Source organism: Lagenorhynchus albirostris, chromosome 2 (assembly GCF_949774975.1).
Source record: "Lagenorhynchus albirostris chromosome 2, mLagAlb1.1, whole genome shotgun sequence".
Lineage (NCBI taxonomy): Eukaryota > Metazoa > Chordata > Mammalia > Artiodactyla > Delphinidae > Lagenorhynchus > Lagenorhynchus albirostris.
Genome location: NC_083096.1, coordinates 99,501,928 through 99,521,362, shown reverse-complemented (window position 1 = coordinate 99,521,362; position 19,435 = coordinate 99,501,928). Strand labels below are relative to the sequence as shown.

Genomic DNA, 19,435 nt, shown 5'->3' with positions numbered 1-19,435 from the left:
TTTCCAGCCCCGCTGTGGATGCTCTGAAGTTCACGGTTCGCTCCGTCGCTTCTGACCAGACCCCCGCCCCCGTGGAAGCTGTCGTAGGGTAGCCCCGCAGCCTGGTCCGCACGAGGATGTCCCCTTCCTACCTTCAGGGGACAGCGTCCCTGGCCCCACCCTAGCCAGAGTCCGAGAGTCCCACCCCTTCGCCTCCTGCAGGCCCCAAGCCAAGTGGGGATGAGCCTGGGCCCCGCGTTCGCCCTGGCAGTTCCGCGTCTGCGCAGCGGACGTGGGGCTGGAGCGGGGCTGGCCGGGGAGGCGCAGGATGCGCGGGAGCCAATGGGCACGCTCGGGGGAGCCTGGCTGGCTGCGGCGGCCGGCGGGGCGCGCACTCTCGGGATGGAGGGCGAGTGCCGGGCACCTCAGGCGCGCTCCTCGGGCCTCCCGGCTGGGGGCGGCTGCGGGGAGAACCCGGGGGGCGACGCTCCCCTCCCCGGCAGCAGCGGCTCCTCCGCCCTCCTGCAGGCCGAGGTGCTGGATCTGGACGAAGACGAGGACGACCTGGAGGTGTTCAGTAAGGTGAGGGCGGCGCGGCGGCGCGTACCGGGAAAGTTCCAAGTCAACTCACGGAGTTGGCCCCGCCGTGCGGCGGCCGCCCCAGCGCGCTCGCTCGGCCTCGCTGGAGACTCGGAGCCGGGGCAGGGTGGGTCTCCCCCAGCTGCCCGACCCCGCCTGGCGGCTCGCCGGCTCCGGGGCTGCGTCCCGGCGGGTCCCGAATAGCAGCCGCTCCCTTGTCTGCACTTTGACCTTATGTTTGGCAGGGCCTTGGCTTCGTGGAGTCTGCAAAGTTGTGCTGTTTTCCCCCTTTTCTCCTCTTCCCTTCTTTGACGCGGACATTTCCAGTGACAGTGCCCGAACCCGGGAGGCGGTGGCCCAAAATTGCCCCCGCCCCTGGCAGCTTTTCTCAGGCGCAGCCAGCCCTGAACTCTGGGAGCGAAATCACCCGAGTCTAGAGAAATTATTCTTGATTTAGTGTTGTTGCTGGTTGTGGATTGGAGACTTGGGTGGCGCCGGAGGTGAGTCTCAAGTCTAGTGGGAAGAGGCGTGAGGGAATCCCTCTTCAGGAGAAAACGGTTCTTGTGTCCAACGGGGAAGCTCCTGCGCTGCGGAGCTCAGGATTTTTCAGATTGTCAGCTCCTGCTACCCAACCCACAGACGGCGCTTTCGTTTTTAAAGGTTACCCGGGGAAATCTAGGACCAAAGGGCCCTCTGAACTTGTAGGATAGTTGGAGAGAAATTGACAAGGGTTACTGGCCGACTTGTGCGTGTAGGCTGGTGGTTGTAATTTTTTTTTTTTTTTGGGAAAAGAAAAATACCATTCTTGCGGGGCCGTTCAATGCCACTGCATCTTCTCTCGTTGCTGTTGGCAGAAGACTTGAGATGGGAACATTGTATTAATTACTAAGAAGCCTGTACAGTAGGTAAATGTTACCTTGAGCTGTTAAGAAAAGCCAACAAACTTCACCGCTGCTTTATTCTGGGAAAGAAGTTAGAAAGTGAACAAGCATACTCTGACCCCAAAGAGGAATATGTAAAACTCCCCTTTTTTTCCTTCAGGATTAAATGAAATGGTAGGAACAGTTGTATTTGGGAGGTTCAGAGAGAGTATCAATTTTGTACCCTTGATGAAGTCACTTGACCTTTCAATGTGTTTAAATTCTAAAATAATGGAATTGTTTACACTTTTATGTTCCACACATATTTTATGTTCAGATCAAGGACAATTGGCCAGTTCTTGTTTATATTGCCTTCTAAGATACCATTAGGCTATGGTATTAGTGTATGGAACTCTGCACTGTGAATCTTCGGGGGCAGGGGGTACGGGGAGAATGTAGGGAGTGGCAATTGCATATCAGAATCATCTGGGATGGTTTAAATTTGTCATGTGGTTTCTCTTTCCCCAGATTCTCAGTGTCCCAGCCTCAACTGAGAATTACTGTTTTAATGAGCCTCCGTAGTCAGAGGCAGATTTTAGGTGAAGTTAATGAAATTTAACTTTAATTTAAATTTAACTGTGTTGTTGGCTTAGGCCTCTGTAAAATGTTGTAAGTTACTGGGAGTTGTACAGGTTCTAGGTGGAAAGGGAATGACAGGTTGTAGCCAGAAGCATTTCTAAGTTGGTGTTTCTGGTGAATTGCCTAAAGCTACCTCAGAAGAAAGGAATCTAGAACTCTATGGCTCCAACCAGTTGTTGAGATTTTTTTTCTCATTCTAAATAAAAAAATTGTTTTTCCACCTAATTCTGTGTTTGTAATTTTGTGTCCTGTTTTAAAAGGATGTAAGCTGCAGCACCATACTTAACCTCTGCTTTATTAAGCAGGGCATATAATAATGTGTAATATTGTATCTTTACCTTAATCTGTATGGCTGCTTTCTATAGAAGAGGGTCTTAACTTTTTCTAAGTGTCCAACACATGTAGTTATACAGCACTAGCAAGCAGGGTGGATCCAAGTGTATGGGCCTTGCCTGCTTCTATTTTAGTAAGTTGAATTTTTCAACCATTAACCACAGATAGACAAGCAAATTTAAGAAAGTTGTCTTCATTTGGCCTACTCTCTCTACTACTCCCTTTTTAGCCTGCTCCTCTGTAGAACCCTGCCACTGTCCAGCCTACCCTAAGATGGTATCAACCATTACTACCAAAGTGTACTAACTTTACCCTTTAGTACTTTGAGATTGACCATTTTCATATTCAGTTTATATTTACAATTGTAGTTTCTTATTTCCTTAGATTATTTATGAATATATATACCATGCCCCTGTCCAGAAGCTCTTTCTTTTTCTCTTTTTTAATGGAAATATAGTTGATATACTATATTATATTAGTTTCAGGTGTATGACATAGTGATTTGACATTTATATACATTATGAATTGATCACCATGATAAGTCTAGTAACCATCTGTCACCATTATAAAGTTACTGCAATATTATTGACTATATTCTCTACACTGTACATTACATACCTGTGACTTAGTTGTTTTATAACTGGAAGTTTGCACTTCTTAATCCCCCAACCTATTTCCGCCTCCCTCCGCCAAACTACCAGTTTGTATCTATGAATTTTGCTTCTGTTTTGTTTGTTCATTTGTTCTGTTTTTTTAGATCCTACAAATAAATGAAATCATAAAGTATTTGTCTTTTTCTGTCTGACTTATTTCACTTAGCATAATATCCTTTGGGTCCATCCCTGTGGTTGCAGGTGGCAAGATTTTATTCTTTTTTACGGCTGAGTAATATTCAATTGTATACATATATATAACATCTCTTTGTCTATTCATCTATCAATGGACACTTAGGTTGCTTCCATATCTTGACTGTTGTAAATAATGCTGCAGTGAACATAGGGTGCATACGTCTTTTCAAATTAATGTTTTCACTTCTTCAGATAAATACTCAGAAGAGGGATTGCTGGATCATATGGCAGTTCTATTCTTAATTTTTTGAGAAACTTTCATACTGTTTTCCATAGTGACTGCACCAATTTACATTCCCATCAGCAGTGCACAAGGGTTCCCTTTTCTCCACATTTTCACCAACACTTGTTTTTTGTTGTTCATTTGATAATAGCCATTTGGATAGGTTTGAGGTGATATCGTAGTATGGTTTTGATTTGCATTTCCATAGTGATTAGTGATGTTGAGCATTCTTTTCATTTGTCTTCTGGCCATCTGTATGTCTTCCTTGGAAAATTATCTATTCAGTTCTACCCATTTTTTAATTGGATTGTTTGTTCTTTTTTGTTTATTTTCTTTTTCATGATTGTTATTTTATTGAGTTGTATGAGTTCTTTATATATTTTGGATATTAACACCCTTATCAGATGTATCACTTGCAAATAACTTGTCCCATTCAGTAGGTTGCCTTTTCATTTTGTTGATGGCTTTCATCTGTGCAGAAGCTTCTTAGTTTGATGTAGTCCCATTTGTTTAGTTTTGCTTTTGTTGCCCTTGCCTGAGGAGACAGATCCCCCCAAATATTGCTAAGACCGATATCAAAGAGCAACTGCTTTTGTTTTCTTTTAAGAGTTTATGGTTTCAGGTCTTACATTTAAGTCTTTAATCCATTTTGAGTTTACTTCTTTTTTTGGTATAAGACAGTTGTCCAGTTTCATTCTTTTGCATGTAGCTGTCCAGTTTTCCCATCACCATCTATTGAACAGACTCTCTTTTCCCCACTATATATTCTTGGCCCCCTTTTCATAAATTAATTGACCATATAAGCATGGGTTTATTCCTGGGCTTTCTGTTCTTTTCCATTGATATATATGTCTGTTTTTGTACCAGTACCATACTATTTTGATTACTGTAGCTTTGTAGCATAGTTTGAAACCATGGAGCATGATACTTCCAGCTTTGTTCTTCTTTCTTAAGATTGAATTGCCTATTCAAGATCTTTTGTGGTTCCATACAAATTTTAGGATTGTTTGTTCCAGTTCTGTGGAGAATGCCATTGGTATTTTGATAGGGCTTGCCCTGAACCTGTAGATTGCTTTGGATAGTATGGAAATTTTAACAATATTAATTCTTCCAACCCATGAGCATGGTATTGCCTTCAGTTTCTTTGATCAGTGTCTTATACTTTTCAAAGTATAGTTCTTTCATTTCTTTGTTTAAATTTATTCCTACGTATTTTTTTGTAGTAATTGTAAGTGAAATTATCTTCTTAATTTCTCTGATAGTTCATTATTAGTGTATAGAAACACAACAGATTTCTGTATGTTGATTTTTGTATCCTGCAACTTTAATGAGTTCATTTATTAGTTCTAATAGTTTTTTTTTTTTTGGCATCTTTAGGGTTCTCTATATATAGTATCCTGTCATCTGCAAACAGTGATAGTTTTACTTCTTCCTTTTCAATTTGGAAGACTTTTACCTCTTCTTGTCTGATTGCTATGGCTAAGACTCTCAATACTGTGTTGAATAAGGGCAACCTTGTGTTGTTCTTGATCTTAGAGGAAAATCTTTCAGTTTTTCACCACTGTATATGTTAGCTATGGCTTTGTTACGGCCTTTATTATGTTGAGGTATGTTCCCTCTATACCCACTTTGTTGAGTTTTTATCATAAATGGATGTTAAATTTTATCACGTGCTTTTTCTGTATCTTTTGAGATGATCGTATGATTTTTATCCTTCATTTTGTTAATGTGGTTTATCAGTATACATTTGCAGGTCAGAAGCTTTTTAAAGAGTAGGCTCTTTGGCTTATAATTACTCCTTTTTTTCTCATAGTACATTACAAGTACCTGGTAAATACATGTTAAGTATTTTTGTGTAAGATTCTGTGCTAAGGATTCTTTGGAAAAAAGAAATGCAAGATTCAGTTCTTGTTATCACAGTCTTGGAGTCCGGTTGGAGGATGTGACAGAAACTCTAAATGACAGTATAAATCAAGAGAGATGGAAAGTAAAACAAAGTATTGTTCTGAGTTTTCAGATAATCCAGTTAAGAGAAAATGATGCCAACTCTCAATAGAGCACAGGGAATGCAGAGGATATTGACTTAAAAGACCAAGAATAGATGTGGAAGGTAGGAGAACATAACTGATAATTCAAAAAAAGGAAAAGAAAAAGGATAAAAAGTGTAACAATAGTGTAATAATCGTTTTAGAACTGGGCCAAAATGAGATGAGGCTTGCAAAAAATTTACCTAGAGAAAAGGAGCAAACTTGTCTACAGTTAAAAGAAAAAGTTCTTCTTTTGGGGGAAAAATAATATATTAAAATAAATTGCCTTTTTTAAAATTAAATACTGTAATGTGTAGAAGAAACAGCAGTTGAAACAGAGCATAGGTAAACAGGTCAAAATTATAGCTCTTATTATTGGTTTTTTAAATGGTCTTCAGGACCATAAAGTGAGATCTGTATCATTTAGGATAATCAGGGAATTTACAGATGTAATTATCGTCATCACCACTAGTCGACTTCGAGAAGTCATGGTATGCAGGCTTGGTGCTCAAAAGCTAGAAATAGATAAAAATTCTTTTCAAAAATAAGGGGGAAGAAAGGAAGTTCTGGAAGGTATAGACAAGTAGGCTTAATTTCAAGCTCTGGTAAAGCTATCAAAGCAACAGAACTACTTAGTATATTTAGTGTAAACACTTTGGAAAGAAGGAGGTGATCATTTTTAATAAGAATGGTGGAAAACTAAGATTGTTTTTAGGTAAATCAGAAATATAACAATGTATATGTTTATTTGAACAAGCTTTTGAAAGAATCACTCATATTTTTGTGGAAAAGGATATTTTTGAAAGAATAATGAGCTATGGTTGTGGAGAAAACCAGCTCATATATATATCAATATATGATCATATATATGATCTCTATCAATCTGGCAACTCAGTGTAGTGATGGAGGGACAATTATACTATTCAACAATTCTCTCAAATACTTAGAAGAAGATATTGGAAGTCTGGTTATTAATTTTTCACATTTGTTGTCTGAACCATCTTTATTCAGTTCCTATTGTTTGCATCTATTATTCATGGCCATGACAAGAATCAGAATTCTCTTCCATGATTTAAATGAAGAGAGTTTAATGCAAGGACTATTTATTTATAGCATTTTGGGCAAGTTTCAGGAACAAAGAAAGGATACTGAGGCACTTAGAGACTTGCAGTAGCAAAAAGCCTTTAGCACCCCTAGTTCTAAAGGGAAGAGAGATGGAAATAGTGTTGCTGGAACCCAATGAGAGTTGGAGCTGTGGAGAAGGGGCCATTTCCACATGAGCTGTGTTTACACAGAGATGTAGCTAGAAATATGCCACTGCCTGAAGTGTGGCACCAAAGCAGGGAGGAAATGGGGGTATATTCCCTGAGCTCCTCTTCTCCTGTTCTTGGATCTCTGCTTCTGGCCCCCACTAAGCAAGCTGCTCAGGTGATGGCATCCATAGGGGTCCGTCTCCAAAGGGACAGAGAATAGATGGATGAGAGCTGGAAGGGTGGGGGTGAAAAGAGAGAATAACCAGCATAATACATAATACTACAAAAGTGTGGAGAATAACTGGATAAAGACAGCCACATCACCACCTCCCATCCTGTATGCTCATCTATAATGTGACCTGCCACCTTCCTATCAAGAGGTGGGATCTATGCCCCACTTATTGAATCTGGCTAGGATTGTGACTGCTTTGACCAATAGGGTATGGTGGAAATGATGCTGTGCAACTTCCAGGGCCAGATCACAAAAGGAAATGAAGGCTCTGATTTTTTTCAGTGGGACAGTGTGCTTTTTGCCATGTAAGACATGCAACCTAAGGCCTCCATATTGTGAGGAAGCCCAGGCTACACTGAGAGACTACACGTAAATGTTCCAGTCAGCAGCCTCAGCTGAAGTCTCAGGCGCCATCCAGCATTAAATGACTAACTTGTGAGTGAAAATGTCTAACATGATGTCAGCCCCCAGCATTGAGACCTCAGATCTCAGCTGAGGCCCCACATATAATGGAGGAGAAACAATCCATTTCTGCTGTATCCTATCAGAATTCTTGACCCAGTAAGCCAATGTGCATAATAAAATATAAAAACAAATTGTCTTGGGATGGTTTGTTATACAGCAGTGGAAACTACCAAAAGCTAATAGTCTGTATAACATAATCAGTCTTCCAGATTTTTGATAAATTGGAATACTGGGTTTAAAAGCAGACTATGAAATTTAATTGGGATAAAGGTAAAGTCTTGAAGGAGGCTCTACTCATCATTGTAAATTAAAATATAGCAAGACGTAAACTTAGTATTTAGGAGCAGAGACTCTAGCTACACTGCCTGTGTGTGAAATCCTGTCTCCACTGCTTACTAGCTTTATTTCCTTTGGCAAGTTAGTTAACCTCTCAAAGCCTCAGACTTTTCATCCGTAAAATGAGGGCAAATAATAAATATGAGAATTAAATGACTTACTGAATGTAAAGAGCTTATAAATAGTACCTGGCCCTTAGTAAACCCTCTTGAATATTGATCAGTTATACACAGCCCGTGTAGGATCCTGCTGTCCAAAAAGAACGACAGTGATGGACATGTTCCAGCTCTGTCTGTTTAATGTGGCAGCCACTGGCCACATGTGCCGTTTGAGCACTTGAATTGTAAACTAGTACATTTGAGGAACTGAACATTTAATTGTGTTTAATTTGAATTAATTTACATTTAAATTTAAATAGCCACCTGTGGCTAGTGGCTACCAGTTTGAGGAGTACAGGTCTAACCAAATTAATATTTTATTACTAGCTTGGATTATGATTACTCAAGAAATATCCTTGAATCAATGAGTGGTTTTCTACCTTGGTAATCTGTACAGAAATATATAAAACACACACACACACACACACACACACAGTATTTACATATGTATGCATGTGTGTAGTGTGGGCATATGTGAATGTGTATGTGTATATATATACACATATATTATGTATGTGTGTGCATGTAGAATGTGTAAGCATAGTGAATGTTTCTATGTATGTATATATGTAGTGTATGTGTGCATGCATTCTCAATTGTCTCACTTAAAACCTAGAATACACGATTAAAGCAGGCAAGTCATGTGTTCCCACTTCTCTGACCTTCATACTGATCCTACCTCAGTGGGTTTTACCATTTCGATGGTTACTCAGCCATAAAAAGAAACGAAATTGAGCTATTTGTGATGAGGTGGATAGACCTAGAGTCTGTCATACAGAATGAAGTAACTCAGAAAGAGAAAGACAAATACCGTATGCTAACACATATATATGGAATTTAAGAAAAAAAAATTGTCATGAAGAACCTAGGGGTAAGACAGGAATAAAGACACAGACCTACTAGAGAATGGACTTGAGGATATGGGGAGGGGGAAGGGTAAGCTGTGACAAAGCGAGAGAGAGGCATGGACATATATACACTACCAAACGTAAGGTAGATAGGTAGTGGGAAGCAGCCGCATAGCACAGGGAGATCAGCTCGGTGCTTTGTGACCGCCTGGAGAGGTGGGATAGGGAGGGTGGGAGCGAGGGAGACGCAAGAGGGAAGAGATATGGGAACATATGTATATGTATAACTGATTCACTTTGTTATAAAGCAGAAACTAACACACCATTGTAAAGCAATTATACTCCAATAAAAAAATAAAATTAAAAAAAAAAAGAGGAACCAATAAAATAAAGGAAAATAGGGCTGATCCAGGATTCCTCCCACTAGGAGCTCCACTGTCTACCATCACAGTCCTCTTAGATGTTAAGTACTCTTATATTCCTCCCAGAGGAGGAAGAGTAGGTGAGTGAAGTAGAAAGAAGATGAAAAATCCTCAGTTCTCCTGATGAATGAGCATATATGGTCAACAATAGAATTAAAACCAACAAGGAACTTGCAGGGTAAGTTTGGAGAGACCTTGTATAAGACCATTTTATGTACAAACATTCCTAGTGATTTTCAGTGACTGAATGATCAATATACCCAAATGACAAGGTACCTATTGAATCTGAACAAACAACATATTTTCAAGGTCATGTGGAGTATTAATTGTACTATAATTTGAACTGTTCGTGCAACTTAAGTTCCATTCCACCCTCTGTATTTTAAAGGGGGAGTTGATGTCAGAAAATGGCAAAGGTATATTATGTCATCTATGGATACCAGTGCCCTGATCCTTGGAATGCTGTTTTGAGATAGAACCTTAGATCTAGTCTGGGCTTAGCAGAAAGAGGGCTTGGATCCATCAGCACTGTCTTTCATTGGCACAAGGAGTGGGGAGGGTTGCAGTAGTAACAGTCTCGCCATGCATTTGCTATCATGAAGGGGAATAAACTAAGGGTTTCCCTGATGATATGTTCTGGCAACTGTGAAGAAAGGCTGGGAAGAACAAAATATAGTTTAGCTTGGAAAAGACTTGGGCTGATTCTTTTAACAACCTTTATGAAGAGTTGTTATGATCTAGGTGGATTAAATGTTTATAGTTTTGAAGGGCAAAAGTAGAACCACTAGGTCAAGAGTATGTGGAGATCAGCTTTAGGTCAGTTTATGGAATAGTTTTCTAATTGAAGGTTCCAAAATGAAAGGGATTACTCAGCTAGGCCATAAATTTTGTCACTAAAAATGCTCTGGCACAAGCTGGATGACTGTCCCAGAGGAGAAGAGGGTGTGACAGTTGCACTGTCCCTTCCCGCTATTAGGAGGGAAATGAGGGCTTCCTGGTGGCGCAGTGGTTGCGAGTCTGCCTGCCGATGCGGGGGACATGGGTTCGTGCCCCGGTCCGGGAAGATCCCACATGCCGCGGAGCGGCTGGGCCCGTGAGCCATGGCCACTGAGCCTGCACATCCGGAGGAGACGCTGCAGCAGTGGGAGGCCTGCGTACCACAAAAAAAAAAAAAAAAAAAAAAAAAAGGGAAATGAAATTTTAGCATGCTAAACTTAACCACAGGAGCAATGGAAAGCCTTAATTAGGTGGTCCTACTCATCCCCTCAACTCATCCCTACAGTTTCATTCCCAAACTGAACTATGTTTCTCCATTCCCTAATTCTTACATTTCTCTTCCCACACGTGTTATCTTTTCCATCTGATTCTCTGCTAATGATGTGATGATTTCTTAGATATGTAGGATAAAATACTAGGTCTTACCTTCTGTTTATCCCTTTCACTCACTTTCCCTGTCCCTTACATATCTGAAATGTCCCAGTTGGTTTTATCTTCTTGGTATCTCTAGAATTAGTGCCTTCTTCTCGTTCCCACTGTTCCAACCCCAAGTAGTATTGTGTTTACATTTGAGAACCATTAAAATAGTTCACAAGAAGACACAAGGTCTTCTTTCTTCTCTGTTTTGCCTGTAGTCTGTCCTGTGTGCTCACAGAAAACTGTTTCCAGAGCACCCAGCTCTGAACATAAAGAACATATTGTCACATTGTGTCATTCAAGGCTCTTGGTGATTAGGCTACACTGTGGTTCCCCTCACCTCTCTCTCTCGCTCTCTTTTGCATGTGCGCATGCGCACGCACCTTAGTACTCAAAGTATGTTCCATGAATCTATTGGATCACCTGGGAGCTTGTTAGAAATGCAGTTTCAGAATCCACTCCAGAACCAATGAATCAGAATCTGTGTTTTAACAGGATTCCTCAATGATTTATTTGCACCTTACAATATACTGTTGGGTCAACAAAACAAAATCCTTTCTGTTATTTACGGCCTGTTGTAAAGCGACTTCTTCCTTAAGAGCTTCTTCATTCTCCAGCTAGAATTAATTTCTTCCCATAATTTCTTCTCTGTGCTCCCCATAATAGTGTTTTGAATCTCATAATACTTAATACATTTTGCCTTATAAAGAGGTATTTGTTTCTCGTCTCTAAAATCTTAATTGCTTGTCTATCTCCAATAAATTAAATTCCTTGAAGGTAGAAGAGTAGGAACTCTAAATGTTAATGGAATAAATACATTAATGAATGATATGGCCTGTGCCTTTTTTCGTATATATGGACACAGTTATTGCAGTAATTTTCCAATCTGTTTTCAGCAAATTCAGTTTGTATTGTATTGGTCTTTCCAATCAGGTTACTAGACCAAATAGAATTTAAAACAAATTTGTCTTGACAAATGGTGAGTTAATATTATTGATGGATGACACAGAGCTATGTTAAGCGTCAATTCTGGACAAAAGCTCCTATTTAGATTTCATTAGAAGAAATAAACACAAAGCATAAGAAAACCCAAGGGAATCATTTAGAAACCTTCTTACTTGGGAAAAATAAATCCTTTGAAGCCAATAGCACCTGTCTCAATCAGGGGGCTTGGTTGCAAGCAATGGAAATCAACTCTGGCAGGAAAGGAATGAAATAGTAGCTCACAAAGTAGATTTGAAGGCTGGAAATGCAGATGCAGAAAGGGACAGGCACTAGCAGAAACTATACCCAGTGTTATGGTTGGAAACAAGATTGGATGTTGTATAGCCAAAAGAAGAAAAAATCCATGAGAACCTATAGGAAGAAGAACTATAGGGTTCTTTTGTGCAGATAGCAGTATTTTATTTATTTATTGGTCAGTGGCAATGGGGAAAATTATTACAAGTATTTTGGGAAAATAATGTTAAAAGACTTCAGATTTGAACTTAATAAAATATATTCTATTGGGTTTTGAAGGTGGAGTTTTATTTTTGCATTTTGGGGGTTCTGATAGGATGCTCTAGTATAACTCTGAGAGCCTGCTAGTTTTGCAAGTGACTAGTGTGATCAAAAGGAAACACAGATTCAACAGTTATGCAGTTGTAGTGTTCAAATTTATTTTATTCATATATTTTTTAACTGTATCCCACACTTTTCAAAGAGGATATTAGACTAAAAGTTAAAATAAACATTTTTAGTCACTTTAAGAATATACTTTAAAGTTGTCTCAGTAAACAAATGGAGAGTTATGTGCTTAAAAGTTTTGTCTATTTTAAACAGAATATTTGAATAACTCTGACACTTCATATATCCAATCACGCTGGATAATGCAGTGCTACTTATAGTATTAATAAAAAAGGGTGTAGTTAGACAATCAAAATTATTAGCAAATACTGATATAAAAATCAGTAAAACACATCTGTGATAAAACAGAAGGTTAAATCAGTAGTTTCTAAAATTGAAACAAATAATTTTTTTTGGCCTTGAGAAATGCTTTGGTATAACATACCCCTTTTTAATTGTGTTTAACTAACTTTATTGAGGTGTAATTATATACCACAAAATTCACCCATTTTGGGTAGATGATTTTTTGTAAGTAAATTTACTTAGTTGTACAACCATCACTGTTAACCAGTTTTAGAACATTTTCATCTTCCACCTCAAATCCATCATGCCATTTCCAGTTAATATCCATTTTTACTCCCAGCCTTAGACAACTACTAATTGATTTTCTGTCTTTATAAATTTGCCTTTTTAGGACACTTCGTATAAATGGAATTGCACTTTTTGTGTGTCTAGCTTCTTTCATTTAGCATATTTTATTTTTTTAAATCATTGTTTAAAAATTTTTGATATAAGAAATAAAAATTTCATTTTAAAATGAAAAACAGAGATTACTGATTTACAATGAAACATTAGGAAAAGAAATTCTGTTTACAGTTAAAATGGAAACCTTATTATATGTGACCAAAAACTAAAGGCAAACTCTTGGTATGTGAGTTTTCAGAACTGGGGGGAAAAAAATTCCTATTTTGTTCTTTTGTATTAACTCTGAGAAGGTTAAGTGTGTGTATCCGTGTGCATACATACATAATACATATGTACATATATATTTATGTATATTTAACCTGGTTGAAAGTTGAATGGTATTTTTTTGTTAGGTTTCACTAGATAATGCGGTAGTACAAACAGCCTCAAGATCTTAGTGGCTTACCTGCAATAAAGACTTCTTTCTCAGGTATGTACCTGTCAACTGTACCTGTCGACTGAACTGAGAGTCTGGTCCAGGCTTTGAGTCTGCTTCTTGTGTTTTCTTCATTTTGGGATCAAGATTAAAGGAGTGATGCTAATTGGGACATGTCATTCCTGCGGCAAGGGGAAAAGAATATGAGCACCGGTGGAAACAGGCAATGGCTTCCAAATCTTCTGCCCAGACACATGACACCATCCAAAGCAAGTCACTGGTCAAATTAACTGGGGTGGGAAACTTATTTTCCTTCCATAAGGAGGCACTGAAAGTTACCTGGTAACTGACCAGGAGGTGTATTCCTTTCATAGAAAGACAAGGGGTTATTGGGAACAATCATAGCGGCTCCCACAGTGGTTTTGTGGCAAAATCATATGCAAATGGCATGTTGAACCTTTCTGAGTAAGGAAAACTAATTTTTTTTCTATGGAGTGTTAAATACAAAAAATAAAAATTTCCACTAGATAAGAAATTACCCAAGCATAATTGAGATAAATGGAAAGGCATTAGTCATGATTAATAACCTCTTACTGGTTAATGCTCATGAATAGTCTGATTAGGATCATACAGACCCTTAAAAACCTCTAGCTGTGCAACAGATATCTTACTTTGGATTTCAGGTGCAACGTTCATTTATCGTGGAGCTCTCCCTTCCCTTTTTTCAAGACCTATAAGATAAAAATGTGAATACTTAAAATTCTGCCACAGTAAACGTCAAAATGAGTTTCATTGGTTATATCTTCATCAAAGCCTGTGTTCTTCCCATTTGCCTCCTTTCTGGTCTCCCAACATCCTAAGTCCTTTCCTGCCTTAGGCATTTTTGGTTCCCCTGACTGGAATGCTCTTCTGTCAGTGTTTTTCTTGGCTGGCTTCTTCTCACATCACCTCCTTAAAGACACCTTCCCTGACAGCTCTCTCAAAAGCATTCCTCTCACTTCCTGCCTTAACCACCTACTCCAGCAATTCATTCCACTTTATCTGGAATTTACTCCCCTGTTTATCAACACTTATTTATATCTGGACTTATCTTGTTTCTCTATATTTTTATTTGGTTATCATCTGTTACCCTCTTCCCTAACTATCGTGTAAGCTTCATGAGAGAAGGCACCATGCCAGCCAGTCTTGGCCACTGTTGTATCCCAGCCTAGTGCTTGATACATAGTTGACATTCAATGAACTTTTGTTAAGTGAAATAAAGGTGCTATACTAGGTGCTTTTGGTGTGTGTGCATGGGTGGTGGTGATAGTAGTGCTGACTGAGTCTTGGCTCTTCCAATTAAGAAATAAGTGATTTGGGGAGAATTACTATAATCCCTATGGTACAAGCTTATTTATCTGTAAAATTCAGGTGATAATAATTGAGCTTTCTTTCATCAGATTGTTGAGAGGATTAAATGAAATAATGCAAGTGTATGGTGCTACGGTGCATCCCTGGCACTTAGAAATGTTGGTGGCTGCTAACTGATCAGGGAGTTGGTTGCCAAAGGTTGGAGCGGCTGTGGCAGTTTCTTAAAATAAGGCAACAAAATGAGATTTTCAGCATCAGTTGACTCTTCCTTTTACAGATGATTTCTCTGTAGCGTATAATGCTGTTTGATAGCATTTTACCAACAGTAGAACTTCTTTCAAAGTTGGAGTGAGTCCTCAAACCCTCCCTCTGGTTCATCAACTAAGTGTATCAGTTTATGTAATATTCTAAATCCTTTGTTGTCATTTCAACAATCTTCACAGCATTTTCACCAGGAGTAGATTCCATCTCAGGAAACCACTTGTTTGCTTCTCATCCATTCAAGTTTTATCATGAGATTGCAGCAGTTCACTTCATCTTCACACTTCTAATTCCAATTTTCTTGCTATTTCCACCACATTTGCATTTACTTCCTCCACTGAAGTCTTGAACCCCTCAAAGTCATCCATGAGGGTTGGAATCAGCTTCTTCCAAATTCCTGTGAATGTTGATATTTTCACCTCTTCCCATGAATCACAAATGTTCTTAGTGATATCTAGACTGGTGAAATCCTTCCAGAAGATTTTCAATTTCCTTTGCCCGGATCCATCAGAGAAATCACTGTCCATGGCAGTCATAGCCTTGTGAAATGTATTTCTTCAATAATAAGTCTTGAAAGTCTTGAAAGTCCTTAATCCATGGGCTGCAGAATGGATGTTGTATTAGTAAGCATGAAAACATCAATCTCACTGTATATCTCCATCAGAGCTCTTGGGTGACCAGGTGCATTGTCAAAGAGCAGTAGTATTTTGAAAGGAATTTTTTTTTTTTTTTCTGAGCAGTAGGTCTCAACAGTGGGCTTAAAATATTCAGTAAACCATGTTGTAGACAGATGTGCTGTCATCCAGGCTTTGTGGTTCCATTTATAGAGCACAGGCAGAGTCAATTTAGCATAATTCTTAAGGGCCCTAAGATTTTCAGAATAGTAAATGAGCATTGACCTCAAAGTCACCAGCAGCATTAGCCACTAAGAAGAGCTTTGAAGCCAGATATTGACTTCTCCTCTCTAGCTATGAAAGTCTTAGATGGCATCTTCTTCCAATATAAGGCTATTTCATCTTCATTGAAAATCTGTTGTTTAGTGTAGCAACCTTCATTAATGATCTTAGCTGGAGCTTCTGGATAGTTTGCTGCAGCTTCTACATTAGCAGTTGCTGCTTCACCTTGTACTTTATGTTATAGAGATGGCTTTTTTCCTTATATCTCATAAACCAGCCTCTGCAAACTTCAGACTTTTCTTCTGCAGCTTCCTCACATCTCTCAGACTTCATAGAATTGAAGAGAGTTAGAGCCTTGCTCTGCATTAGTTTTTGGCTTAAGGGAATGTTGTGACTGGTTTGGTCTTCTATCCAGACCACTAACACTTTCTCCATATCAGCAATAAGGCTGTTTCACCTTCTTATCATTTGTGTGTTCACTGGAGTAGCACTTTAAATTTCCTTCAAGAGCTTTTTGTTTGCATTCACAGCTTGGCTAACTGTTTGGCACAAAAGACCTAGCTTTCAGCCTATCTTGACTTTTAGCATGCCTTCCTCATTAAGCTTAATCATTCCTAGCTTTTGATTTAAAGTGAGAGTCTTGAGACTCTTCCTTTCACTTGAACACTTAGTGGCCATGGTAGGGTTATTACTTGGCCTAATTTCAGTATTGTTGTATCTCAGCGAATAGCAAGGCTCAAGAAGAGGGAGAGAGATGGGGGAACAACCAGTGGGTGGAGCAGTCAGAACACAAACATCAAGTTCACCATCTTATATGGGCGTGGTTTGTGATGTCCCAAAACAATCACAGTGTAACATCAAAGATCACTGATCACAGATCACCATAACTAATATAGTAATAATGAAAAAGTTTGAAGTCGTATTGCAAAAATTACCAGAATGTGACACAGAGACATGAAGTGAGCAAATGCTGTTGGAAAAATGGCACCTATAGACTTGTTCGATGCCAAGTTGCCACAAACCTTGTAAAAAACATGGTATCTGTGAAGTGCAATAAAGTGAAGCATGATAAAATGAGGTATGCCTGCATTCCCTGTGTGGCCCTCTCCAAGATTCTTTCTCTCTCTCATGCTTAAAAGAAAATAATAATTTGAATTTTGTTTTTATCATTCATTTGGTTTTCATAAAAGTGATGGTCCTGAACTTAAAATGGTTTGACTAATGATATTTAGACTTTATGGTGCAAAAGCGATACACATTCAGTAGAAACGATACTTTGAATTGTGAATTTTGATCTGTTCTCGAGCAGTGGTAGATAAGCTTTCCTGGTGCTGGGCAGCAGCAGTGAGCCACAGCTCCATGTCAGCCACACGATCACGAGGGGAAGCAACCGATACACTTGACGCCATTCTGTACCCATAAAACCATTTGTTTCTCACTTTCAGACAACATTCAATAGAGTACATGAGATATTCAACACTATATTGTAAAACTGGCTTTGTGTTAGATAATTTTGTCCAACTGTAGGCTAATGTAAGTGTTCTGATCACATTTAAGATAGTCTAGACTAAGCTATGATGTTTGGTAGGTTAGGTGTATTAAATAAATTTTTGATTTATGATATTTTCAATTAACAATGGGTTTATTGGGATGTAAACCCATTGTAAGTCAAGGGAGATCTGTATATGTATCTTGAAGCACTATTTGTTAAGGATTTATGTGAATTTGGACCTTGTATGTTTTAGGACTTTAAAAAATGATGTTGTCCTGTGTGAATTCTTCTCTGATTTGATCTTTTTTCTTCTAATATTTAGTTTGTGATATTTATCAATGGCCTTACATGAAGTTGTAATTGATTTTCATTGCTGTGTTTTATATATATATAAAGCCTTGTATGCATATACCACAATTTATCTATCCATTCTTACGGGCTGCCTTGAATGTTTTTGTACTTCCTTAGGTTTTGTCCACTACATGACTATATTTTAACCATAGAGATTGATTTATTCTTGCTTTAGATTTCTGTTTAGTTTTGTGGGAAACTGAAAATTGAATTCAGTGACAACTCCCAGTACGTTTAACTTACTGGCAGTTAGGTGGTGGTCACATGCTGGTTCCTCTACTTAATAGCAGTTAAGAGTTTGAACAAGTGATTTAACCTATTTCCTCATTGGAAAACAAGAGGTAAAAGAGTACCTACTCAATAGTATTGCTAGTTGGTTTAAAAAAGGGAAAGAAATAGAACATACTCTGTGGGGTCATGGTAAGGTTTATATAATTCACATGAAGGTTTCAAGGAGACAATGTATACCCCACATTTATTCATCTCTTTTTATCCTCTGTGATCCAAGGTGAGATATGACCTCTCTGATGTTACTGAATCTCAGAAAAGTAACGTGACTTGACCAGGTTCACACAGCTGTATATATATATGTAAACTTGAATTAAGTTTAGTTCTGCCTAACTACAGAGACTTTTTCTTTTAATATACCAGTTTTTTTTTTTTTTTTGCCAGAGTGGAAAATTATGTCAAACAAAATTATGTGAAACATTTCTGTGGTCAGTATATAACTTCATAGTGCACAAAACCTGAAAAAGTCCAAGTATATTCAAAGCAACACTGTTAGAAAATAGAAACAGAAAAATGAATAAATAGATTATGATATATGCATACAAGGGTATATATACTACATAGCACTGGAAATTATGTCAAACAAGATTATTGAGTGTTGTATGCCCCTTTATAGAACACGACATAGGCTGGCTTTTCCCCCAATCACATTTTCAACAGTGTTCCACAGAAGGCCTTTCTAATTTTTTATTATTATTATAAGCAGGCAGATTGGAAGGAGTTGTAAACCAAAACACAGCTGGTAAGTCTAAATTTAGGCCCATCAAGATGAGTGTCCCTCATAACAACATGGTTTCTCAAACTCCTTCCACTTTAAGTTGCTTTTTACCAGATGTCTCTTGGTGTACGTGTTTCTTGTACATCAGCAATTTTATTTGCATGGCCTTTTCATGCCAGTATTCTGATTTATCACACTTCTCACATGAATTTTTTTCCCTCTACTTGTAAAAAGAAAATAGTTGTTTGTGCACAGATGGTGGTTGCAATTTAGTATTATCAGAGTAATTCATGTTATATTTATGAGATGTTCCCGAGTAGCATCTTAGTGAAGGATATTAAGGAAGGACACCTCTTAGAGAGATCATATCTCACCTTTTAACCTGTTTCTTTTGGAGTTTATTTCCTGAGCACTCAAATATTGTCAAGTCATTGTTTGTTTTAAATTTCAGCTCTGTATTTTATTTATTTCAATAGTAGAACGTTGGAACCATCTAATAGCATTAAAAGTGGGAGGCAAAAAACATTTCTCAGAAATTACTGAAGTTGATTGTTAACCTGTAAAAAAAATTAATGGAGCAAGGATGAAATATTTTAATTATAATTCCTTCCTTCCTTTCTATCCTTGTTTCCTTCCTTAAATATTTATTATGTACCACTCTATATACAGAAATGCTGTTCATTTGCTAGGGCTACCGCAACAAAGTACCACAGACTAGGTGTCTTAAACAGCCGGAAAT

At 38.5% G+C, this 19,435-nt stretch overlaps 1 protein-coding gene and 1 pseudogene across 4 annotated transcripts in view; one reads left to right on the top strand and one right to left on the bottom strand.

The window, feature by feature from the left end:
- The first annotated feature begins 341 nt into the window (after positions 1-341).
- The window catches only part of SNX7 (sorting nexin 7), a 97,703-nt gene continuing 78,609 nt past the window's right edge, over positions 342-19,435 (top strand). Inside the window, exon 1 of one of the 4 annotated variants that reach the window (XR_009539244.1) lies at positions 342-561. Coding sequence is in view for 3 of the 4 variants with exons in the window: in XM_060142462.1 (XP_059998445.1) it covers positions 382-561 (180 nt within the window). In the remaining variant the exon portion in view is untranslated. The remainder of the gene's footprint in view (positions 562-19,435) is intronic. The other 3 variants (XM_060142462.1, XM_060142463.1, XM_060142461.1) reach the window with 3 other exon arrangements.
- Positions 14,860-16,525, bottom strand: LOC132516448 (tigger transposable element-derived protein 1-like; annotated as a pseudogene).